The following is a 26,115-nucleotide window of genomic DNA, read 5'->3' as shown; positions in this document are numbered from 1 at the left end:
TTCTTCAACTGTTAAACTTGCAGAATATTGATCAAGTTCAAACAATGTTCGAACTTGATTGTTGTTACCACCTTGGTCATCATATCTGCGGGATTATCTGCAGTCTTGATCTTCTGAAGACGAATTTTCCCCTCATCAATAATTTCCCGCACAAAATGGAATCGTACGTCGATATGCTTTGTACGTGCATGATAGACTTGATTCTTTGCTAAATGAATAGCACTTTGACTATCACAATACACGTCAATATGCTCTTGAACCAATCCCAAGGTTTTAACCATACCTTGTAACCAAATAGCTTCCTTTACAGCCTCTGTTACAGCCATGTATTCGGCTTCTGTAGTTGACAACGCAACTGTAGACTGCAGTGTAGACTTCCAACTTATTGGTCCTCCAGCAAGTGTAAACACATAACCGGTGGTTGATCTTCGTTTGTCCAAATCACCGGCATAGTCAGAATCAACGTACCCAATAACACCTTTACCAAGTGTAGTATCCTGCTTGAACAGTAATCCAACATCCACGGTCTTCAGAATATACCGTAGAATCCATTTCACAGCTTGCCAATGTCCTTTTCCAGGATTATGCATATACCTGCTCACTATACTAACTGCCTGTGAAATGTCGGGTCTTGTACACACCATTGCATACATCAAGTTACCCACTGCATTAGAATACAGAACTTGTAACATGTATTCTCGTTCTGTATTCGTCGAAGGAGATAGTTGTGCAGAAAGCTTGAAATGAGAAGCCAACGGGGTACTTACAGGTTTTGTCTGCTCGTTCATGCCAAACTGCTGTAGTACTTTCTTCAAATACTGCTTCTGAGACAAGCTAACTCTACCATGAGCTCTATCTCTACATATTTCCATGCCAAGAATCTTCTTAGCTTCACCCAGATCTTTCATCTCAAACTCGAGATTGAGTTGAGTCTTCAATCTCTCAATCTCAACTTTGCTCTTAGATGCTATCAGCATATCATCAACATATAAGAGCAAGTATATGAAAATTCCTACTTGTAGCTTCTGAAAATACACGCACTGATCAAATTTACTTCTTGTGTACCTTTGCCCTTTCATGAACTGATCAAATCGTTTGTACCACTGCCTCAGAAATTGTTTCAATCGATAAAGCGACTTCGTCAGTTTGCAAACCCAATTTTCTTTATCAGCAACCTTGAATCCATCAGGCTGAGTCATATAGATTTCCTCTTCCAAATCACCGTGTAAAAAAGCCGTCTTCACATCAAGCTGAACTAGTTCAAGGTCATATTGCGCAACCAAGGCTAGCAAAATCCGAATAGACGAATGCTTCACAACTGAAGAAAACACTTCATTGTAGTCTATTCATTCTTTCTGAGCGTAACCATTTACTACCAATCTAGCCTTGTATCGAATTTCATTTTTACCAGGAAATCCTTCCTTCTTTGCATATACCCATTTGCATCCAATTGCCTTCTTTCCCTTGGACAGTGTCACCAACTCCCAAGTCCTATTTTTATGAAGAGACTGCATTTCTTCATTCATAGCTTGCTTCCACTTTACACCATCAGGGTTACTTATTGCTTCTGTGTAAGTAGAAGGAACATCATCATCTGCAATTGGAAGTGCATAGGCCACTATATCATCAAAGCGAGCAGGCTTACGAATCTTTCTTCTTGGCCTCCTATATGCAATTGAATCTTGTTGCTGTAGAAGTTCTTGGGTCGAAACTTCTTCATCATTTGTTTCTTCAATATTAGCTGGATCATCATTAACCTTTTCAAGCTTCACCTGCTGCAAAGTGCCACTGGTTTTGTCATCATTTTGTGAATCCTTGTTCTTCATCATGGTTGATTCATCAAAAGTCACATCTCTACTGAAAACAATCTTCCTTGTATCAGGACACCAGAAACGGTATCCTTTTACTCTACCAGTTATACCCATGAATAATGCTTTCTTTGCTCTTGGGTCTAACTTAGATTCTTTTACATGATAATATGCATTGGAACCAAAAACATGTAAAGAATCATAATCAGTAGCAGGTTTACCGTCCACATCTCCATAGGAGTTTTTCCCTTTATTGCAGCTGATGGCAACCAGTTGATTAGATGGCACGCATATGTAACTGCCTCAGCCCAAAATTCCTTGCCCAATCCAGCATTGGACAACATACATCGAACTTTCTCCAGTATAGTCCAATTCATACGTTCTGCCACCCCATTCTGCTGTGGTGTATCCCGAACAGTGAAGTGTCGCACAAAGCCCTCATCTTGACATACTTGAAGAAATGGGTCATTTTTGTACTCAGTACCATTATCTGATCGAAGTCGTTTGACCTTTCGACCAGTCTGAGTCTCCACCATCTTCTTCCACTTCAGAAATGCATCCAAAACTTCACTTTTTCTTTTCATTAGATACACCCATACTTTTCTCGAATAATCATCAACAAAAGTAACAAAATAGTGCATACCTCCCAAAGAAGCCATTTTGGTAGGTCCCCACACGTCACTGTGAACATAGTCCAGAATTCCTTCCGTATTGTGAATTGCTAAACCAAATTTTACCCTTGTCTGCTTGCCCAGAACACAATGCTCACAGAATTCCAATTTGCAAGAATTTGCACCTTTCAACAAGCCTTGCTTCGCCAAAGTCTGCAAAGCTTTTTCACCAGCATGTCCCAATCGCCTATGCCATAACCTGGTAGCCTCTGAATCTGCATCTTTCGCAGAAGCTGTTGATGTTGATCCAATAACTGTACTTCCATTTAAATAGTACAAGTTATTTCTTCTAGTGCCCTTCATCACCGTCAATGCCCCAGCTACTACATTTAGTAATCCATCTCTCAAAGTGACTGTGAGCCCTTTAAATTCTAGGGCCCCTAATGAGATGAGATTTTTCTTCAAGCTAGGTACATAGCGAACATCTGTCAGGACTTGGATTGAGTCGTCGTGATTCTTCAATTTGATTGTACCTACTCCCATTGTCTTACAAGCACTGTCATTGCCCATAAAAACAACTCCACCTTCTAGTTCTTCAAGACTAGAAAACCAGTCCTTATTAGGACACATATGGTAAGTACATCCTGAATCCAAGATCCACTCATCCGTATGACATGTCATTGCCATACCAACCAAGCTAAAGTCTGACTCCTCATCATGCTCCGCTACACATGCATTAGAAATAGCCTTGCCCTTTTGTAACTTAGGACAATTCTTTTTCCAGTGCCCTTTCTCACGACAAAAAGCACATTCATCTTTGGCGGGTCTCCCTTTGGACTTGCCCCTTCTACTAGGTTTGTTGCTGTGTGAACGACCTCTTACTGCTAAGGCTTCTGCAGTTGCATCTCTGTGATCTCTTTTATCTTTCTTTCGAGTCTCAGATCTATACAACGCGCTGCAGACTGCATCAAATGTGATCGTATCCTTCCCATGAAGCAATGTGGTGGTAAGATGATCACATTCATCGGGAAGAGAATTCAACAACAATAATGCCTTGTCTTCATCTTCAAACTTCTCATCCAAATTTAGCAAGTCCGCTAAAATTTTATTGAATGAGTTCACATGGTCATTCATCGACATACCGGGTGCATATGTGAACCGAAAAAGTTTTTTTTTCATATAAAGCCAATTTTCAAGACTTTTCGTTAGAAACTTTTCTTCCAGTGTATCCCACAACTTCTTCGCTGATGTCTCCCTCATGACAGAGTACTTCTGCTCTTTGGCCAAACATAGGCGGATTGTACCACACGCCTGTCTATTGATCTTGGCCCACTCCTTGTCATCCATCTTGTCAGGTTTTTCTTCAAGAGCTATATCCAACTCTTGTTGACATAAGACATCCAGGATCTCACATTGCCACATACCAAAATTATTGGTACCATCAAATTTTTCTACTTCAAATTTTGCATTGGTCACGGTAGTCTTTGTTGATGACGATGCCTCTGCCATTCTTCTCCTCGATCCCAACTACTGTATACGTGAACAGTACCGTCTACGTGAATAGTGCTGTGGATGAACAATACCGTATACGTAAATAGTATCGTAAACGGTCGTATTCCTCAAGTACGAATCTAGCTCGGATACCAATTGTTGCGCGGAAGCGTGTAAAAGAGTAAAATTATTGTACTAAAAAATCACATTAAGTTCAATTCCCAGGAAAGAGAGGTGGATCACGAGGATCGCTTAAGTACCAAGTCTTTTCTAGCCAGAATATCCCTCTATCGTAATTTAATAGCACAATAAATCACTACAATCACACTCGCAAAATATGCAGAATAAACAATAAAGAACACTAGAATTTTAACGAGGTTCAGCAAATTTTGCCTACGTCCTCGGGCACTACCAAATATATTTCACTCCAAAATACAAGTGAAAATTTACAAATAAGGAGAGAGAATAATGCCTTAAGTAGAGAATGGCATTTGTGGGATGATTAAAATGAGAAATAACTAGGCCTATTTATAGTTGAAGCTCAAGGATCAACTTGCAAAGCCTATACAATTAGGGACCAAAATTACAATTATCCCATGCCAAAATTTCAACCCAATTTCGGTGCCTTAAATGCTCAGATTTTCGGTGCCAAAATCCTGACACCCATATCTTTGAAAAGTCAAAGATTGCATGCTTGCCAATACCAGTGAATTTAGTACTCGAGAAAGGAATGTAAATATCACATGGAGTAAGCTCCTGTAGTTTCCTTTTCACGTTTTTAAGCATTCATTTAGTGGGGCTTGAATGACAATTATGAATAGGTTGCCAACCAAAGACAAGTTTACTGGCTTGAAGTTTGCAATGTGATAGGTGTTTGTAGTCTTGCTACTTTGAGTTGGAGACAAGGAACCCACCTGTTGTTTCAAATCCAATTAATTGTATGGAGAGGGATTTTTAAGTTCGGTTCCATATAGAAGATTGTGACTTATTAAGAATGACACGTTTTTTAGTAATATTTTACATACAAAATAATATCTCTTACAAAAAAGTCAAGGAAATAGTTTTAATTTTGATTAATAAATGATAGAATTAAAAAATATGGAGTAGTGAATAACAAAATTTATATAGCTTAAAGTATTGATTGATTCTATTGTCACTCAACTTTTAAAAAATAACATATCAATCACTACGTTATCAAAAAGTGACAATTCAGTCACCCACTAATATTTTCCGTTCAAACCTAACGGGACAGGTAACGCGGCCAGTTAACTTGCTACGTTTGATGTCACAGTAGAAACCCACCCAATTTAAGAAGAAATTGTGAAAAAAACCCCAATAACAGAAGAAGAAGAGGATGAGGAGGAGAGAAGAGAAAAAATTATAAAATCCCTCTTAAAGTCTCCAACGACCCCAATATAACCGACCCACTAATAAACCAGCAACATTGACGACAAGTGCTCCGACCACCACCATTTGCACCACTATTAAACTGGGTTAGGATTTTTTTTCCCCCAATATTCTTCTTCTTCTTCCCTTAATTTCTATTATTGTAGATAAATTTCAACCTCCCCCAACACTTGCTCAGCTAAATATATACTTCACTAAATTTTCCAAGGCTAAACTTTGTTCCACAAATTCCTGAGATACTAAATCACAAAAAAAAGAGCATTCTTTACCTAATTTTGGTTAATAACAATTCATAAGTAATTAGAACACAAAACAAAGATTGAAAAACAATAAGAAGAATAAAGCAGGAGAAAGAGAGAAAGATATGAGTTTGTAGTATTTTACCAATTTCTAAATCCTAATTTTGGTTTCAATTTACTTTTATTGTCTTCTCTTTTCTTTTCTGCCTAAGAAACAAACAAGGTGAAAAAGAAAAACACTCAAACAAAGAAGAAGAAAAAAAGAGCTTTTAAATATGGGTTTGCCCTTTTATCTTTTGCTTCCCCACTGTTTTTTTTCTTTTTTTTTTCTAGTCAAATACTGCAAATTAATGAAGGTGTAGAGCTTTTAGATCTAGGTTTCCCTTTTCATCTTTTGCTTCCCCACTGTTTTTCTTTTTCAGATTTGTTTTTTTTTCTTTTTCGTTGTTTCCACGTGGGATGCCAATGGGATGCCAACATGGCAAGTTAACGGGTCACCTCAGCTTTTTGTTATGTCTGTAACTGTAGTGATTGTTTTATTATTTTTTGAAAGTTGAGTGATTGAATTAAAATTAAAGTGACTGTTTTGTTAGTTACTCTAAAGTTGAATAACTGTTGGTGTAATTTACCCTTATTTAAATCAATAATTTATCAAAAAAATCAAGTTAAATAATAATTAAAAACTTTTATATTTTTAAACGACAAAATGAATATTGGTTTTTAGTTAAAATAAACATAAATAATGTCTATTATGAATAATAAAAATAATTTGATTTAATATAATTTTAATAAAAATACACAATAACATATTTATTTTTACCCTAAAAGAATAAAAAGTAAGCTACCATTATTTGTTAAGTTTTTCGTTTTGGTTATTCAATTAAAAAATATTACAATTTGGTTATTAAATTATTCAAAAGTTTTTATTTTAGTCATAGATTGTTAAGATCGATACTATATTATTTATTTTATTTGCACTAACTACATCAATCGAAACTTTTCTTTCCATTTTTCTTATAATTAAGTTTTTTTTCATGAAATAGCTTTAGACGTCACGAATATGCAAATAAAAATTCAAATAGTTTTTTTTTTATCTCCGATACTGATTATTAAATCAATTTGAATTTAAAGTATGTTCTTCTACTCGTCAATCATACTGATTGTCGAATCGTTACTTAGAGACTACTCGTGAAACATTTAAAAAAAGATTTAAGAGTCTAGTAATTTAAATAAAAACTTTTGAATAATTTAGTAATTTAAATAAAAATTAAAGAATGAAAACAAAATTTATATTTGAATAATTAAGTGATTTAAATGAAATTTATGAATTTTTAATTAAAGGATGAAAACGAAAATTTATACACTGTTTAATGTAGTTAAAAAAAAAACTAGCTTTTGTCTCTAGGGTTTAGGTTTAAGCGAATATAGACACCTGGTGGAGCCAGTTTTTGGTTTCCATCTATTCTCCTTTCGAAGAGTTGCTTCCAGGGAAAAACACAAACTCCCTTGCTCCGAATCAAAACTCCATGGCTCCAAGCTTCATGTTCGAAGCCCCCAGCGACGAAGAACCCGAACTCTCTGAATCGAAGGATGAAGATAATGAAGAAGCTGAGGAGGAAGAAGAAGGAGATGAAGCAGAAGACAAACCTTCCAAACCAAAACCCAAATCCCAATCTCCATGGGACTTTACTTCTTACTCTGAATCCGTCGCAGAAGAACACGCTCGCCGTGGTACCACCTCTGTTGACTTCAAAATCTCTAAAATCCTCCAACAAAGCTCAGCTCCAGCTCAGCAGGAGGAGACCTCCGATTCTGAATCCGACAAACAAGTATTTCTTTATCAGTTTGCTCTTTTATTATAAATTCCGAATCTGTTTTCTTCTGAATCAATAATTCTTATATATATATATATCAGGTTGATTATAGGTCAGAAGATGAAGATGAGGAAAATAGCAATGCAAGAGACAATAAATCGTTCTTTGCACCAGCTGAAGGAGCGTCGTTTCATGCCAATTCTTTCATGGAGCTCAATCTTTCGCGTCCTTTGCTTCGCGCTTGTGAAACATTGGGTTACACCAAGCCTACGCCCATTCAGGTCTCCATTCTTCCTGATTTTTATATTTTAGTTTTATTAATCGAGTTTTGTTCAATGAATTTTTTTGGGTATTTCTCTTATAGGCTGCTTGTATACCCTTAGCCTTGACTGGGCGCGATATATGTGGTAGCGCAATTACTGGTTCTGGGAAGGTATATTTCTTTTAATTTGTATATCTTTCTATGCCGTTTATTATGTGATTGAATATTTGAATTTGTGCTTAACTGCTTTAAATTTGCGCTTCATGCAGACGGCTGCATTTGCCTTACCTACATTAGAAAGGCTGTTATTTCGTCCTAAAAGGGTTTCAGCTATACGGGTACTTATCCTTACTCCAGCTAGAGAGTTGGCCGTTCAGTAAGTGCTCATAATACTTTTGACCATTTTCTGGGTTCTATCACAAATTTATTCAGGGTTTTGCTTTTTCTTCATCCTTGCTTAGTGTTAGAGAATTAATATTCTTTTACAATTGGATTATGTTATCATAAGCTATTGAGCTGGTTTATGCATTTTCTCGCTTGGATGGTTTGTTGAACATATTTGTCAGGCTTGGCAATTTGGTATCCTTCAAGTTGTGTTGACTATAAATATCTTTAATTTGTACTTTTGGGTAGTCATTACGGTTATCTTACTTTACCTTCATTTGTTGCAGGGTTCACAGTATGATAGAGAAACTGGCCCAGTATACCGATATTAGATGCTGTCTGATTGTTGGTGGGCTTTCATTAAAGGTTTGACCCATGGATTTCCATCCTTAGCTAGTTTAATTTGCGCTCACTTTTTATACTGGCAAAAAGTTATATCTCCAATCCTTTCAGCACTCCTTTTTAAGTGTTTCTTTATCTTTAACTCGGTCTAAACTTATTCCACTCATTTCATTGCAATAAGACTGTAATCACCCTTTTCCATTTTCTTAAACAATTGGCTGGTTTCTGAAACTTCTATCATTGATGCTTTTGGAATGACACATAAAAGTATTCTTTTTTCAAATGAATCTACTTTGCTTCTTAGTGTGTCTGTTTATTTGGAAGTTGATGTTACAACTTTTGTTTCAATATGTGCATTCCTATGCTTATGTTGTCTTCCTTTATTTTATGTCAACTTTATAGGCACAAGAGACAGCTTTGAGATTAATGCCTGACATTGTTGTGGCTACTCCTGGACGCATGATAGATCATTTACGCAATACCATGTCTGTGGATTTGGATGATCTTGCAGTTTTGATCCTTGATGAAGCAGATCGTCTTCTGGAGCTCGGATTCAGTGCTGAAATTCATGAATTGGTACGCCTCCCTATCAGAAATATTTTTATATGAGTTATATTCATAATTGATTCTCTGAATTTCTTCGATGATGGGAAAGCGGAATTTATTCTTGACTTGCCAACTTGATGGATTTTGTATAATTTTTATGACGTAGTAGTACGAAGAGATAAAATAGAACTGGTTTCCATCTTTGAAACAGTTATAGTTTATTATGAAATTATATCTTCATCAATAAATGAAATGTTTGCCACAGGCAGTCAAAGATAAGTCTTAACTAGTAGATAAAAAAGAGTTCATTTTCCTTTGAGTAGCAATCATTTCACTTCCTAATCTTCCTTGCTCTGTTTGTCTGCGTTGAATTGAAATTTATTTTGGTGGATTTGTATTCATCTAATGCAACCATGTACAGGTTTGCCTTTGTCCTAAAAGGAGACAGACTATGCTGTTTTCAGCTACAATGACAGAGGAAGTTGATGAGCTTGTCAAGCTTTCTTTGACCAGACCCTTGCGTCTCTCAGCTGACTCATCAACTAAACGGCCATCAACATTGACCGAGGAGTAAGCTCTGATATAAGTTCACATTCTATTTTGCTTGCTGGTTTCCCCTTTTCTTTATGTTGACTATGTTATTTTTATTTCTCATTAGGGTTGTAAGGATACGCCGAATGCGTGAAGTAAATCAAGAAGCAGTTCTTCTGTCATTGTGTACAAAGACCTTCACATCCAGAGTGATTATCTTCAGGTTATTATTACACATGTAGAAGGTCATGCTGATTTAACTATATACCAATGGGGGATTTAGGAAACTCAGATATTTGGGTAGTGTTGTATTTCATGAATCATTACACTTGTTCTGAGAAAAAAAATTAGGTTCAATAAAGAAAATATGATTTCTTTCTCTTTTGTTTCAGTTTAATTTATAACCAGGTTTTTGAACCAACCAGTTTTAGCTCACCTCCTAGATACCAGGGCAAGCCCCTATGACTTTATAAATGATATTCCATCTCATTTGGCAGTGGAACTAAGCAGGCTGCTCATAGGTTGAAGATTTTATTTCAGTTGGCTGGCCTTCAAGCAGCTGAGCTTCATGGAGATCTTACTCAAGTTCAGCGCCTTGATGTGAGTAATTTCTATTGTTGTTCTTTAGTCCCTGGCTCCCTGCCCTCAGTTCACTTTTCTTCTTTTTTCTTTTTTGTGGGGTATGTTAACTAGATTTTATCTTGAAGGTTATTCAAGTTGTGAAATCACTGAAAATGCCCCCTCTTTTTATTTTATCAAACCAAATCATTTTGGTTCACTGCTTGCTCATTTTCACTGATGGTTGTTTGTGTAGGCCTTGGAACGTTTTAGGAAGCAGGAAGTTGATTTTTTAATTGCAACTGATGTGGCTGCCCGTGTAAGTGCCTACACTGAAACTCATCCCTTCCCCTTATGCCCTCATAAGCTTGTAAACTTCCATGTGCTCATGTTTGATAGATCTTGGCCATTGTAAAGAGTCAATTTTACATATGTTAGATGATTGATGTATCTGCCCTTGCATGTACATCCATACATCTCTATTTTATGCAGCAGCTGTTTTGTTTTCTGACGCTTCTGCATGGTTGCAACTTGTAGGGACTTGATATAATTGGTGTTCAGACTGTTATTAATTATGCTTGTCCTCGAGATATTACAAGGTATTTCCACACTCTTTGAATTATGTTTGACCAGCATGAGTCATCTTTTTGTTTTCTACAAAAATTTGTGGAACTTTCTGTCTTGATGTGCACTATGCTCAATTGCAATCGGTTGGCTCCTTTGTTTTTTCTTTATGCAGTTACGTTCACCGAGTCGGTCGGACAGCAAGAGCTGGTAGAGAAGGATATGCCGTTACATTTGTTACTGACAATGACCGATCTCTATTAAAAGCTATTGTAAGTGATGATCATCCTGGTTTGCCATTTTTTACTTTTATTGGTTGCCTTCATTTGAGATCCTAGAATAGGCATTCAGTATCACTTTCTGCTTTATGAAAATTTTATGGAAGTTATTATGCATGTCACTAGTGGTTCCTATCATGTTACAGAATCATGATGGCCTTAATAAAAGATTAACTGTGAAATTTTGAATTGGACACTTTAAGGCCATATATCTTCTCACTCCAATACCATATTAAACTTCAATTTCATGAACAATCTGGAACAGTTTCTCCTATTGGAGCAAGTAGCTGGACATTTTCTATCAGAAATTTCCCTTGCTTATAATTCTATATTGGTGGTTTGAATCTGACAGGCAAAGAGAGTAGGTTCAAAGTTGAAGAGCCGGATTGTTGTGGAGCAGTCTATCACTAAGTGGTCTCAAAAAATTGAGGAGATGGAGGAGAAAGTCACTGAAGTTATTGAAGAGGAGAGGTTTGGTTTTGTTTCATTTTCAAAGTTTTTTTCTGTTCTCTTGGTACCACTATTTAGCTTCTGATTTTGGCAGGGCGGAGAGAGCCCTAAGAAAGGCTGAAATGGAAGCAACGAAGGTATGGGATCTTCTCATTTTCATGCTATTTATACCTAGATGTCCAGAAAATATAGTACCATTTCCAGAACCTAGTAAATAATTTCTTAATCTCATGTGCTTCTGTGATGCAAGGCTGAAAATATGATTGCACATAAGGATGAAATTTATGCACGACCTAAAAGAACCTGGTTTATGACAGAAAAGGAGAAAAAACTTGTAGCCAAGGAAGCAAAGGTAAATAATCCTTGCAAGTAAAATTTTTATTTTCATGTATTGCTGTCGCTAGGCTGTATGCTGCATAATCTTTATTATAACCAAAATTTCTGTTTAGCTACTGTGATGGGAAAGAATTTTAGTGATGAGATTATCTCATCTCATTTGACAGGCATCTATAGAGAAAGAAAAAGGTTCTGCAGATGCTATCATCAGTGCTCAACAAGCTGAGGACCTTAAGATGAAGGAAAAGAGGAAGCGAGAGCGTGAGGTCATACATCTTTCTCATTTCAAAACCTGCTTTTAGAACTTTTGCATTGTGCACAATGCTAACTTCTGCTGAACAGAAAAATTTACCTCGGAAGAAACGTCGAAAACTGGAAGCTGCCAGAGAAATGTTGGAGGATCAAAGCGAAATTAATGAACCAGATGTAAGCATCTCTTGCTTTTTTGGAAATATAATTCTTTTTAGGCTGTATAATGCTTATACACCGACCTTACATGTCACTAACTTTGCCATTGCGAGCCTTTCTAGACTCCCTTAACTGTTAAAATTGAGCGCAGTCAAAATGTTTATTTCTCACCACTAGAAGATGTTTTACTGTTTGAGTTTTTCTTTGTGTGTGTTAAGAGCTAGCAAGTTTTGTTTCTTTATTTTATGATATAGCTTGTGATACTCGTATATGAGAATTGCAGGGTAGTGGGAAAAATAAGAAAGAGAAGGAAGGTATATCTTTGGTTGACTTGGCTTACCGGCGAGCAAAAGCAGTAAAAGCTGTGAAGAAGGCTGTAGATTCTGGCAAAATTGTGAAGAAATCCAATAAAAGCTCAAAGCAGTATAAACAAAGAACTCAATCAAGGACAGAGGAAATGCGGGAGCTATTCAAAAATGACATGAGTGAGAGAAGACAGAAAAGTTCTAGTAATGCTGGAAGGAAAAAGCCCAAAAGTTCATTTAAGAGCAAATCACGGTATGAAACATGATGCATTCCTCTAATAATTTTTTGTCTTGTTTCTTCGACTATCTATATTAACTGTGTTCTGGGTTCAAAATCATGTAGGAGAACTTAATTTCACGTATTAAACCAGAAAGTTGGTCATTTTTTGAATCGCTTTGGTGTTGTTTGCACAAATGTGTTTTAAGAAAAATAACACATTCTTCAGCACAATTTCTTAGAAACTGTTTCAAGTCAAACTTGGTTTTATGGACAGCATTAGCATCTTTAGTTTCCGTCCCTCTTTTGCTCTAGGCAAGTTTTTCTTCCAAGTAGATTCTAGACCTACAATATCTGGAACACCTGTAAGGCAGATGTATGCTTGGTTCAATAATCTTCCTATTCTCAATATATTCGAAAATATGTCTTGAATTTTTAATTCGCTGGAGCTTTGCACCGGGGATACTGTTTTTTACTAAATTTTCTTTCGTTTTCCAGTTACAAGCGCAAGTAGCCCAATTACAATATATTGGGCACACCAAAATTCGTAGCCATTTATGTTGGGCACACTTCCTATTGAGAGGGAGAGCTAGCTTACTGCCAGAGACGGAGATGCCTGTATTTTCTACAGCCATTAATAGTGTTCAAATGTTACTAGTTTCTGCAGATGCTTTAGGAAATGCATTTGTTGACCAAATTCTCGATTACATATTCAATCAAAGTCAATTTTGTTCTATTTGTTTTTGAAGTAGTTTCGTCAAACCTTTACATGCTTTTCGTGAAAAGAGCAACAATGCAGACAGAAAAAAGTAAAGCTAATCATCTGAAAATGTTGCAAATGAATGAGCAACGAAGAAAAGGGAAAATAAATAAATAAATAAAGCATCTGAAGATGTGTAGCTTGGTTTCCTTTAGCGTTTTATCTAGCAGTATTCATTGATTCGGAATAATAAAAATGCAACCATCCGGAAAGGGGCAAAAATGAGAAAGTGAAGAACAATATATTAATTTTCTAGCTGTAAATTAGTGATGTTCAATAACCAAAATTGTTCTTGCCAAAAAGAAAATAAATGGTAAGAAAAGCTCAGTTTCTTTTTTATCTTTCTGTGACATAAAAGGAAAATAAGTTACACCTACATGTACCAAGCCTTCTATGGAATGCAGAAAAGGAAAACAATAAACTAAAACAATTAAAATCTAATTCCCTCCCTTTGGCAATCAAATCTCATGAATCATATTACATTTCTAATTTCCCGGCTTTATTCCGTTCAACTCCACTCCCACGAACTCCAATGGGCTATCTTTGGCAATGCAAGCATCAATTAATTTGGACTTATGAAATGACTCCCAAGAGAGGAAGGAGCAACATAAATATTAACTTACTGTTTCCATGGAAAATGCTGCTGTCTGTAGTTAAATGCGTATGGTTCCCATCCACCATCTGGTTCCTTCCTTTTTACCCCAACCCCGGAACTAGAGGAGGCTTGTGTGTTTGCCCTCAAATGTTCTTCTATTGACCTACCATGAACAGGCATGAATGGCTGCCTTAAACCCATGGAATCTGTATTTCCTCCCTCAATTGCTAATCTGGAATTCAGGTCAAAATTAGGCCGCGAGGGGCCTGAACCATTTAAACCAGCAGCTGCATTGCTCATGCTCATAATGAATTGTGCCTGAGAGTAAGCTATTGGAACCGCTGATGTAGAGCCCATAATTTGAGGCACAACAGGTGAAGCTATTGGAACCGCTGATGTAGAGCCCATAATTTGAGGCACAACAGGTGCACCTGAATCAACAATAAAGGGGATTGAGCCACTAGCCCCATAAATGGCAGAAGGGAAGGGCATATTTGGCGCCATTGGCAGTAAATTAGAGCTAAAAGCAGGGGAATGTGTATACGAGGCAGTGGGAACCAACCCCATAAACCCTGCACTTCTTGTGATGCTCCCATCAGTTGCAGGCCCAAGAACCTTGCCATTTGGAAAGGACACAACCTGAGAAACAAAGTCCTTCCTATTGACTTCCACTCTAGTACCCATGATAGAAATAACAGGATCATTTAGTTTAGGCCCTCCATGAGCAATTGAAGATCTACCAGGAAATGGCCCTTGTTCTAAAGCATTATTGTGATTGCATGGCCTGTCATTCAAATCAAAGTTCCTCAGAGAAGGCTGCATTGATGATGATGACGAAGCAGGTGATTGGCTGCAATGCCCATTCCTGTCATAAAAGAGTGATTCCTTGACTCTTGAATCTAGTGCTGGACCGTCACCATCATCACTGACACAATTTAAATCCAGCTCAAGTCTCTCGGATTTTCTCTGACTAGCTTTCAGTGAAGATTCTGCAGAATAGAGACCTGATGAGGCTGTAACCTGTTTCCCGGACATTAGTTCAGCACCTTTTTCATCGCCAGCCTCAGCAACATTGAGATCAAAATCAAGGCAATCCAACCTCCGTTTTGAGCTACTGCTTGTCCCTCCAAGGGATAGTCTCTTATCACCATCAGAGTTACGTCGAGGTGATGCTGGGCGAAAAGCACTTGTGGCAGCAGATCCTTTCCATCCAAGAGTCCCCTCGAACTGCAAAGGAGCTGCAGGTATGCCACGCACTGCTGCTGCCCTAGAAGCAGAAACCACTGAAATGGGAGTGGAGATGGAAGTCACTGCACGTTCCGTATCATCAGAACAGACTTCTTGGTTCAGATCAAAATCACATAGACTTTTCTCTGTGATCGGCTCAGGATCTTGAGCCATGGTCACCTGAGAGGATTCCATGTCACGCGAGTGATTTTCTGGTTCATTATCTGCATCATCTGAATTAATAAGGAGCCCCTCCCCCTCAGTATGCGCTCCAGCAGACCGAATGGGTCCGGTTGACACCTCCTTTGGCAAGACCTCGGTGGGTAGGTCTTGCTTTCTATTTATGGATTCTGGGGTACTGGGTTGCCTAATACCACCTTCTGATATCTTCTCTGAAGAGCTGCTGGAAGGTTCTCTGTCATCTATGACTTCTCGCTCCACTTCTTGAGCAACTTTTCGGGCAACTTCTAGAGCATCAACTATGCCATACTCTAGATCAATATCAGATGTTGTATCGGTCACACCATGACTACTGGTAAACCTGGAACCACTTCTCAAATCCTCAAGTTCACAATTCTCCTTATCTTCATCTGCTGTTCCAATGGCTGCCATTCTCGAAAACATAGTTTCCAGATCCCCAGGCTTTTCATACAAGAGCTCATTGTCAGAGGAGCTCCGTGACGTGCTCAAATGTGACTCGCTGTCTTTACCAGCAATCTTGAATAGCTCTGAGCCACTGCTGGAATGATTCATAACAGCCACATCAGACATTGCCTTCTTTGGCTCAGATGCATGCATCCTCTCATCAGTAAGATCAACAGAATTTAGGACATGAAACCTATTGGCTTCAGTATCAGTATGGGAACTGGGTCCTGTTGTAACCTCCAGAGCTGTTCCAACACCAGCATTAGACGAAACCAGAGCATGTTCCACAGTACTAGAGTTTGAAACTGTCATAGCATCTGAAGCTTCAATATTTTCTTGCTTTGAATCTGCTAAACTGCAGGCCTCATGGGAAGCAGTTTCTTCCACAGTTTTTGCTTGTAGTTCTTTCACAGGATTTAACACAGAAGAGGAGGCCATATGACTCTCAGATCTGTTTTCCGTGTCTGAATAGTCTGAATTTATGTGGGACTTGAGCTCATCATTAGTAGTTTCAACATGTAAATCTTTAGTACTTTGTGGTTGAACACCATCTAGGCTTGAAGGAAGGTTTTCACTTTTAGCAGCATCTGCTCCATCTTTTTCCCCATGGGCACTTCCTCTTGAAACAGGACTGTCTTTGGCAGAATCTGGCCCATTATTTTCTCCGGTAACAGTAGCAGCGTCTGAAATCTCATACTCATGTCCACCACTATCGACATGATCAGAAACTGTACCTCGTTTCCACTTATCAAAGAGCAACCTAGCACTGTCCTGAACTCGAGAGCTATTGTGGCTCAGAAGATTCTTGACCGTAATCCAGATCTCCGAAGAAATTGACCTTTCCTTATCTCTATGCAACTTTTCAAGTGCTCGTAAGAGTGCAGTAATTGATTCTTCCACAAAACTATCACTCGAGCCATTACCAAATTCTTGAGCATCCTTTAGCCATCTGCCTATAAAACAAAGTCCATCTAGCTGAATAAAAAGATCAAGACAATCTTTATTCTCAGTGGCCGCAATTGTGCTTGCAACAGCAGTCCACTGTCTGGTTGCATCACCAACATTTTTCACAACAGATTCTTTCTCTTTTTTCATTACAGATACTAGCTCCTCAACTCGTGAAGGGACCGTGAGTCCATCTTTCATCTCAGCCAGGGTAAAAAAATCCTCAAGCGTCATGGCGTTTTAGATGCAAAACCACCAAACAAAGAGAACTCTATAACGTACTGACAATTTTTGTTCCATCTAGAACAGGAATGAAACTTCAAGAGAGCATCTAAAAGGAAACCTGTAAAATGGCATGACATAAATGGTTAATTCTGTAGCTCCTGATGTTATCAATTAATTGGTGTTGATTCTGTAGCATCTAAAAGTAAAGTTCTTTTTCAATTAATTGGTATCAAAATAAAAAGGAAAGGAACATTGATGTTATCAATTCATCATCAAAATAAAATGGTAAAAAATGGGCTAAAACAACCATATCATACCTTCCAAGCAAGCTGATCATGTAAAATCATATTAATTGTCAACAAAAGATTCGAAAATGATAAATTATGGCACTCCTCAACACCTGAAATAAAAGAATTGCTAAAATCTCAAGCTTTTAAAATTATCAACAAAAACCCATTTGATTTTTAAATAAATTGAATTTCAGTTCTAAAACAGAAATAACTCAAAAACAAAATAACATACAAAAACCTACTCGTAAGTTGTAGGCTAATAAACTGAAAACCTGAAGAAACAATTAAATAGTTCACCAAATTTCCTCTAAAACAGTTAACACGTCACGGAATATCAATTACAATAGAAAGTGAAGATCTAACCCTAAAAATCAAAGCTCAGAAGAAACAGCATTACAAAACCCTAGCTTTTCTGCTGTACATCATGACGAGTGATGTGAATTGAGTTAAGATAATCTCAATTAATGCAGATATATAACTGATTTTAATAACGCTAAACCTCAATGTGAAAATAAAATCGATAACAGCCCATTTGTTTTACTTTTAAAAGAAAAAGCAAGATACCTAAACAATAACAAGCGTTAAGCGTAGTTACCTTCATAAAAAATCTTCAAAAAAAGGCAAAGAAAAACGAAACCCTAGCTCTGAAGCTGAGCTCCATTAGAAAGACGACAGCACACCTTTTTCTCCCTCAAAAAGAAAAAAAGAAAATCTATCTGAAAGTTTTCGACCCTTCGCTTTGAGCTTTCCCTCCCCGTGGAAATCTTTTTTTTTTCTTTCCTTTTTTGGGGATTTTATTTACTTAATTTTAATTTTAAATTTTTTTTTTATCTCGCTCTCTTAAAAACCCTCGTTTCGTCGTCTGTTTAATTCTTTTTTCCCTTTCCCGAACCAGGTTGAGAGAGAGAGAGAGAGAAAGAGCGACGTTTATTCCTCGTAATATTTTTCTTTAATTTTTTTTTAAATTTGATTTTAGGTTTAGGCTAATTTGGTTTTTACACTGTCAAATCTGCGGTGGGTTTTAGTCTTAGTTTCGCAGTTAAGAGAATGGCACGTGCAGTGCAGTGTGTGCGAAATTATGTGCCGGTCGGATAAAGAAAATTCAATTAAGACTAATTTTGAATTTCATTCTTCTTTACTTTTTGAAAATAAAAAGTCCTCTTACTTTAGTTTATTTAATGGTTGAATTTTACTAATTTATCAAGTATAAATTATTAAATTATCAATTCTTACTAATTTTAGGGTAAATTATCTAAATTGGTCACCCAATTTTTAGGACGTTTCCATTTTAATCATCCAAAATAAAATCTTTACAATTTGGTCACTTAACTTTTAGGTTACTTTTTATTTTAGTTACTGAAGTATTAGATTTCTAATGGCGATTAACTATACATGCACATCATATTTGTGCTTTTATTTTGGTCACCTAAAAAAATACATTTTTAAGTATTGATTGGGATAAAAAATCAAAGATTAAAGTGAAAAACGGTAGAAATAAAAATTATCAAATTATAATTGTTTATTCCATTGCTTTGAAAGTTCTAAATTTAGATTTGAAATATAATTTTTTAAATATTAAGATTCAAAATTATTGCAGTAAATCGATTGATAATATATAAAAAAAAATTAACAATTTATTTAATTTATTTGATTGTTTTGAAATTATTTTAGAAAATATCAATGAAAATTGATTTTTAATAGTTGTTTACGACACCCAAATTTATTTTGATTATATAGTATTAAATTTTCCATGTTAAGTTAAAAGTAATCTAAAAAAATAATCTAAAAAATTATTACATTCGGGTTGAGCTCGAATTTAACATTTTTAATATGGGTCAGGCACTCGGGTTTAGGCCCATTTTTTAAGTCGGGCTGAGCATGAGCCTAGAAAACAGGCCTAAAATTCTTCATTGACTTGGCCCAAACCTGACTTAGCCGACGATCAAGTCTATGCTTGGGTGACTAAAATGAAAGTACCCTAAAAATTGAGTGATCAAATTGTAATGATTCCGTTTTGGATAAACACCCTAAAAGTTGGGTGACTAACTAGACAATTTACCCATTTTTTTATATAAATTATTGAGTAACTGATTTTCAAGTCAGTGTTCAATTATAAATTTTAACATGATTACTCAATTTCACTAATTTTTGTAAAATACAATGGTTGAATTTTAACAAATTATAATAAACAATAATTATTTAATTTTTATAAAAAGGAGGGATAAAATTCAAAATTATGGCTTAAGAGGTTTTCCTTTCCAGAACCTGGCTCCTGAGAAACAGTCAATTCGAGTGCTGCTTTTTTCATTTTAGAAATATTATTACCTTTTATGAAGAGTTTGGGTTTCGAGTGGTGGACTTGACACGGTCTAAAGCGTAAAAGCCCCCCTCACCCCACCCACCTCTTGAAAACGAGAGGGAGAAGATTGAAGGCCTTTGTTGTCACCTCTCACTTGTCACCTTCAATTGAAAACTATTTTTAGCTCATCCATCCTGGGGGAGGGAATTCCATACTGTCGTGTCCAATATACATTCGATGTGGACTTCTAACTAAAAAACTTGATTGCACCCAATGTCCCCATATCAAGCCCACTGATTCTTTCAGTAAATTATATTATTATTATTATTATTAACCAGTGTTCAAAATTTCAATTACATCAAGTGTCAACTGTGTTGTTGCTTATGATACCGCTGCATGGTGGGCCACTATTCAACAAAGCTTCCTGAATCGAGAAAGTGGGTTTAGGGTGACGACTGACAAAGGATAGAAAAAAAAGATAAGGCCAAAAAGATTTGAGGTAATCAGTGGGATTCATACATCCCACTCAATTAATTAATTTTATTTGTAGTTCTAATCAAAATGTTTACAAATTCTGACAGCTTGACAAACTTTTCTTTTATGACACTTTAAATAAATATAGCGAGTACTCTTTGTTTCTTGTGAAAAAGAAAGGTGGAGAGCACTGCTGGGGCCTTACCTTTTGGTTGCTTCATCTTCCTCGATTCTCCAGACGAGTTGGTAAAATTTCTGTTCTTGAAACATGGCACTATTTTGAGATCCAAACAAAATGGTGTCCCTTGGGAATAAACTAATTAACTTATGCTGCTACATTCCAAAGTAGTCATCTATTTCCTGGTTATGTGCATCGCTTTAGTTTTTCTCGGTTGGGAAATTGGAGAAATTTGTTTGCAGTCTGCAATGGAGGGGCTGAATACTTTTGTTAACAGTTACTATTTTTTCTCACCTGTTGCCTTTAGTTGTAATAACAGGTACACTTCTTCCCCGCTTTTGGACGAATAAATGGCATCTACTTGTCCAAGAAAAAATGTAATAACAAAAAGGGAACTGACCCTTTGTGGCTCGTGGACATATCAGACATGGACCAGCTTGGTTTGAGCGCTGAACCAAAGATGAAAAGCATTAACTTTCATTAATCATCAATTTCGATATCCAGTCCCAGGAGAAAGCGACAAGGCCATCTGATGCTTTCTTATATAAAAACTGTGAGTCGAGATCATTGTAGATTTGGGCTCAACTAAACTTGGGTTCCATTTGGTATTAATATTGGTACAGTTTTACAGATAAAAACCCAAATTTTATAGCAAAAGTGATGCTAAACAAATATATTTATAATGTTTTAGGGTTTAGGGTTTATATGTAAAAGTATGAATTTGAATGGACAAGAATTTTTTTAATTATATTAATAAATTATAATTTAATTATAATTAGTTAATTTTTAAATTGACAAAAAAAAGTTTTGTTAATTCATATTTTTTATTAATAATAATTACGGCATATTATTTATTATTAATAAGTAGAACTTGAGTTTATTTCAAATTAATAAAAAAAGGGATTTTTTTATGATGATAATTAGATACATATATTTGAAAAAACGTGTTTTTTCCTAATTGTATTCTACTCTAATTCTGTATATTTTCCTAGGAACTTTTCATCAATATCCAGTCCACAACTTTTAATAATAATTTAAACCATAGTTAATTATAATCACGTCATAATTTTTAATAAAGTGGTTCTTTCTCAGGAATCACATCATATTTTTTTAATAATAATAATTTAAAAAATACTTAATGCAATTTTAAAAAAATTAAATTTTAATTCGAATGAAATTCTAAGAATATTAGTTATATATCTATTAAAATTTAAGTTTAATCTCCATAAATAGCATTTAGTAACGAAAAGTTGTATGCCGCATTCAAGAAGGATGAATAGTTCAATCTATTGACTCTTTCACAATTGGTTGGACTGTAGGTGCGATAAGCAACTAGACAAGCTAAAATACAACTAATCGAGGTGGATCCTCTGAATCTTGAGAACCGTGAAGTTAACCCCTTGGGGTTGGTGATCAAACCATTGATGATTCAAGCACCTTAACAATAGAGGAGTAGGTGTATTGATTACTACATGCATTTGCATGAGGGATATCACTCGAGCATTGCCAGACTTGCTATTGAGGCGAATAATTTTAATATCGGTGTTGGGACTATGCAATTATTTCGGAACAAGTTCTTCAGAATATCGAGTGAAGGCCCTGATTCTCATCTATGAACTTTTTTAGAGATATGTGATATATTGAAATATAATGGGGTATCCAACAAGACGGTCGGACTTCAATTATTTAACTTTCTTTAGATGGGAGAGTTACTGATTGACTCAACTCCCTCTATCACCTTATGGGACCAATTGGTGGAAAACAATTTGGCTAGATATTTTCCTCTCTCTAAGATAGCTAAACTTTTGAGGGATATTCACCATTTCACTCAATACGATAAAAAGACCTTATATGACGCTTGGGAAAGATACAAAGAACTTTTCAAAAAGTGCCTACACTATGTTTTGAAAAGTGCTCAACAAATTCTTATCTTTTACAATGGGCTAGACGTTGCAACAAAAATTCAAGTTGATGGTGCATTTGGAGGTTCATTGGTGCGAAAGCTTTTGAAAGATGCTTATGCAATTCTGGAAGAATTAACATCCCAAAATTACGAGGTTTATGAGCGGACTGCACCAAAGAAATCAATGAAAGTTAATGAACTGGGTCAAACTTTCAATCTTTCGACACAGTTGAATGCGATCAATAAAAGGTTAGATGTTGTTCTACAACATAGTAGACCGAGTAAATCAATGAACAGTGCAATGTTAGGTTGTGATTATTGTGCAGGTGCCCATCCTACCAAGCAGTGTTATGAATGGGTATCCAGAACTTTCAGCAGAACAATGCCTTTGCCAACACCTATAATCCTGAATGGAGAAATCATCCAAACTACTTATAAAGGAATAATCAAGAAGAAAATAATGTACCGCTTAAACAGAATGCTCCACTGGAGCAAAAACAACCACAAAGTCAGCAAATTCCACCTAAAAAAACAATAGAGGAACTATTGTTGGAATCTATGCAGAAAAATGATGCAAGAAGTGACCATTAGATCGTTGGAAGCACAGATAGGCCAATTGGTAACTACTTTGAGTAGTCGACCATAAGGAACTCTATCGATTAATACACAACCAAATCCTAAGATTAACCAGAATGAACATATAAGTTGATCCGTCTTAGAATGTTTAAAAATTAAGTTTTTAAAAAGTGATGCAAAAGTAATCATTTGGCTTGAGATTTAGACAAGATAACAATTTTTTTTATCTATCTAAATTTATGGCATCATAAATTTTTATTATTTTAATATATACTTTTTGACATTCTAATCTCTTTCAACATTTTTCCTTCTATTTTTCCATAAATTTTTTGTGATCCAAACTTTTTTTTTTTAAATTAAAAAATTTACAACACATGCTAAGCAGACCATTAAAAAAGCTCACCAAACTGAACTAAACTTCAGCCTAGTGTAAAGGAATTAGATACTGTGATTATTGGATTTTAATCACAACCAAGATTTAAGAAACCAAATCTAAACTATATATATTGTGTGTATGGCCCAGATGGAACCACTGAAGTTCAACTTCATTAAGATCCTAAAATGGAAAATTTTATATTTAGATATTTTGGAAATTTTAAATTTAAACTAATAAAAGTAAATTTATTTTAATCCCTTTAAAATTGATAAAAATTTGATTTAATTTTTTAAAAATCATGAAAATATAGGCTATTAAATGGTGAAATTATATTTTATTATTGTAAAAATTATAATTTAATTTTGGCTCCCTAAAAGAATTTTCTGATTTCGTCCTTGTAAATTTAATAACCTGCATCATTATAAATTTTAAAGGATTAAATCAAATTTTTATCATCTTTAGGAGAGACTAAGTGTAATTTTACTCTTAATTATTTAAAATTTTAAAAAAACTTAAATAAAAAAAAATATTTTAGAGGCCCCTGTTCAGACACCATTAAGCAAACAAAAACCATTGCCGAAACTGTAGAGCCTAACAAAAACTCAAAATGGCCCACATTTTTACAGGAAAAAGCAAGCCATACATAAAACAAAAAAAAAAAGGTGTCACACTAGAGATGAAGATGACTCTTCAGTGAGCGTAGTAGAAAAATGCTGCCCTGAGACCTTTGCCTCTCAGAAGCAACCAAGTTCTCCCACTTCCATTTCCCTTCAGAAAGATTTAAAGAGATAAGTTTCTACGAATGAACAAATATAAATTTATTATTATTACTATTATTCTTAATATATTTTTGTAATACCAATTTTAGCCCGGACTCACATATAGAAACATAATTTTCGAGGATATGCAATCTTAGATATGATATATGCAATATTAAAAGATATGATTTTGTAATCTTAAAGATTTAATTTGTAGATACCTTTAATCTTCGCCGTTGATGTAATTGATCTATACCGTTGGATTTGGGGAGGCTCAGCTATAAATAGAGGCCTCTCCTTCATTGTAAAAAAAGAATCAATAAAAAAGGGAGAACGATTGGCAGTTTTTTAAAGGTGGCTTACTGTTTTTTTTCTTTTCGATTATTTTTACTTATTACGATTTTAAAAAAAGGGAGAAGGTGATACCACTGCGAATTTATTTATTTTATTTAGCCCTAATAAAGTGACGCGTTCAAAGGATAAGATATTTTCATTCAAGCCTATGAGTTATTCGCGCATTTTAATTGGGCCCTTCATTTTTTTAAATTATGTGATTTCAATTTAATCCTTAATCTTCATTTAGGTTTTAGTCTATTTTAATTTGTTATTTTTTTTGTTATTATTATATTATATATTATTATACCTACATATATGTTCGCATATGCATGTTAATATATATACATATATATTTTAAACGTTTAATATATAAACTTATTATATACATACTTTATTATTATTTTATTTTCATAGTTTTTTATACATATATATATACACATTTATATTTCATAATATTTATACGTTTGCCCATATTCTATGATTTTTATATGTTTATACATTTTTGTAATATATACACATATATTTATACTCCACTCAAAGCTTATTATAAATATTTTCCACGTTTTTATATTATACTTATATTTTTTTTTTTGTAAATGCATTAATATATTTTATATGTATATTTATATTTTCCTTGTTTTCATAATGCATTATGTATTTATATATATAAGTTTTATAACCCAAATTTTATAGTAAATTATCTTATATCTTTTATTCTTCATATTTCAAATGTATATATATTTTGTACATTTTTCTCTTATATTTTTTTTGTTTATTTCCTTCATTTGCTTATTGATTTATGTTTTCATTTATATTCATTTGATATTTTACATGTCGTTGTTTATGTACATTAATTTCGTTTATTTCTATGTCATTATTGTATTTATTATTACATTTTATATTTAATGTAGCATCACATCATTTTTTTTTATTTTAAAATTTTTAATTTGAGATAATCATATTAGATTTTCAAAGAAATTGACCCTAGCGTATTGGTTTTGATTTTCTTCGTTAATCCAAGATCGAGGTTGCTCATAATAAAAATATATAAATAAAAAGTTGCTGTTGGAGTTAAATATGTTGTATCCTAATTGGATGACGTATTGATTTCTCGAAAAAGATTTTTAAAAAATAATAATAAGGAAATATTTCAAGTTTGAGATTTTGAAGAATTGTGCCCAACGTATTTGCCGCGATTTCTTAATTTAAACAAATGAATATTCTTCAAATTTTTATAACGAGTTTTAGACTAATTCATTTTGAGGAAATTAGAATGTTGTGCCCTAGATTTTCTTTCTCCGAAATGATAAGGGTCTTTAATAACGTTTTTAAGTTTTTTACTAAGGATTATATTTTTTTAAATTTTCAACATTAAGACACTAATTAATTAACTAGGTATCAATTTGGGCGTTACGAGTGTGCTAATCCTTTCTGTACGTAACTAACTTCCGGATCCGTTTTTCTAAAACTCGTAGACCAAACCGTTTTTTTTTAGGTGATCCAATCAACCTTAATAAAAGATTGGTGGCGACTCCCAATTTTCATTTTTAAAAGTCGACAACCTAATATTTTTGTTTTTCAAAAAAATGGTTTCGACAATTTTCATGTCCGTCTGTGAAAATTATTCACCCAATAGTTAATCGTCGATAATTCTCCCACTGAAAGTACAAAATGCTTTACTATGCACCCATGGTTGAGTTTATCATCTTTACTAGCTCTTCCTTATCAAAGTTCTAAACGTTATGGCCTTGATTTTGATTAATGAAGAAACAATATTAAGTTTCATTTTACCGTGAAAACCTCGAATGATTAAACTAGTTGAATTAGTTAATAGGAAATGGTCTAAGAATGGTAAAGAAAATAGTTCATGCACCCAGGATAAAGATTTACAGCTTTAGAAATGTACAAATTGACCTTCCAAACTGGAAAGTTAGGAAAAATAACCATTATATTAACGCGTATATTGAATCATAGGAT

At 34.8% G+C, this 26,115-nt stretch overlaps 2 protein-coding genes across 3 annotated transcripts; one reads left to right on the top strand and one right to left on the bottom strand.

Moving 5' to 3' along the window:
• The first annotated feature begins 6,921 nt into the window (after positions 1–6,921).
• Positions 6,922–13,285, top strand: LOC107905517 (DEAD-box ATP-dependent RNA helicase 28). The gene is made up of 19 exons (XM_016832178.2): positions 6,922–7,385; positions 7,472–7,651; positions 7,735–7,803; positions 7,902–8,008; positions 8,304–8,382; positions 8,761–8,934; positions 9,326–9,474; positions 9,563–9,658; positions 9,933–10,035; positions 10,250–10,312; positions 10,531–10,592; positions 10,733–10,829; positions 11,188–11,306; positions 11,380–11,422; positions 11,536–11,637; positions 11,789–11,887; positions 11,964–12,047; positions 12,313–12,587; positions 13,050–13,285. Exons 1-19 carry the CDS (start codon positions 7,083–7,085, stop codon positions 13,063–13,065), a joined length of 2,220 nt encoding a protein of 739 aa, XP_016687667.1. The 5' UTR covers positions 6,922–7,082; the 3' UTR covers positions 13,066–13,285.
• A 248-nt stretch (positions 13,286–13,533) lies between these two features.
• LOC107905516 (uncharacterized) lies at positions 13,534–18,213 on the bottom strand. Of its 2 annotated transcripts, XM_041094040.1 has the most exons (3): positions 17,834–18,213; positions 17,266–17,348; positions 13,534–17,066 (listed from the first exon to the last, which is right to left on the bottom strand). In XM_041094040.1, exon 3 carries the CDS (start codon positions 16,955–16,957, stop codon positions 13,931–13,933), a length of 3,027 nt encoding a protein of 1,008 aa, XP_040949974.1. In that variant the 5' UTR covers positions 16,958–17,066; positions 17,266–17,348; positions 17,834–18,213; the 3' UTR covers positions 13,534–13,930. The 2 variants fall into 2 exon arrangements, with proteins under 2 accessions (XP_040949974.1, XP_040949975.1); XM_041094041.1 differs by lacking the exon at positions 17,266–17,348.
• Positions 18,214–26,115: the final 7,902 nt, after the last annotated feature.

Source organism: Gossypium hirsutum, chromosome D05, assembly GCF_007990345.1.
Source record: "Gossypium hirsutum isolate 1008001.06 chromosome D05, Gossypium_hirsutum_v2.1, whole genome shotgun sequence".
Lineage (NCBI taxonomy): Eukaryota > Viridiplantae > Streptophyta > Magnoliopsida > Malvales > Malvaceae > Gossypium > Gossypium hirsutum.
The sequence above is the reverse complement of the archived record's forward strand: the minus strand, read 5'-3'. Positions and strand labels throughout refer to the sequence as shown.

Excerpts from the sequence above, each read along its gene's own strand:
- LOC107905517 (XM_016832178.2), top strand. The coding sequence starts at position 7,083 with ATGGCTCCAAGCTTCATGTTCGAAGCCCCCAGCGACGAAGAACCCGAA. Across the intron at positions 9,659-9,932 it reads TCCAGAGTGATTATCTTCAG|TGGAACTAAGCAGGCTGCTC; the intron begins GTTATTATTACA and ends CTCATTTGGCAG. Across the intron at positions 10,313-10,530 it reads CAACTGATGTGGCTGCCCGT|GGACTTGATATAATTGGTGT; the intron begins GTAAGTGCCTAC and ends TGCAACTTGTAG.
- LOC107905516 (XM_041094040.1), bottom strand. The coding sequence starts at position 16,957 with ATGACGCTTGAGGATTTTTTTACCCTGGCTGAGATGAAAGATGGACTC.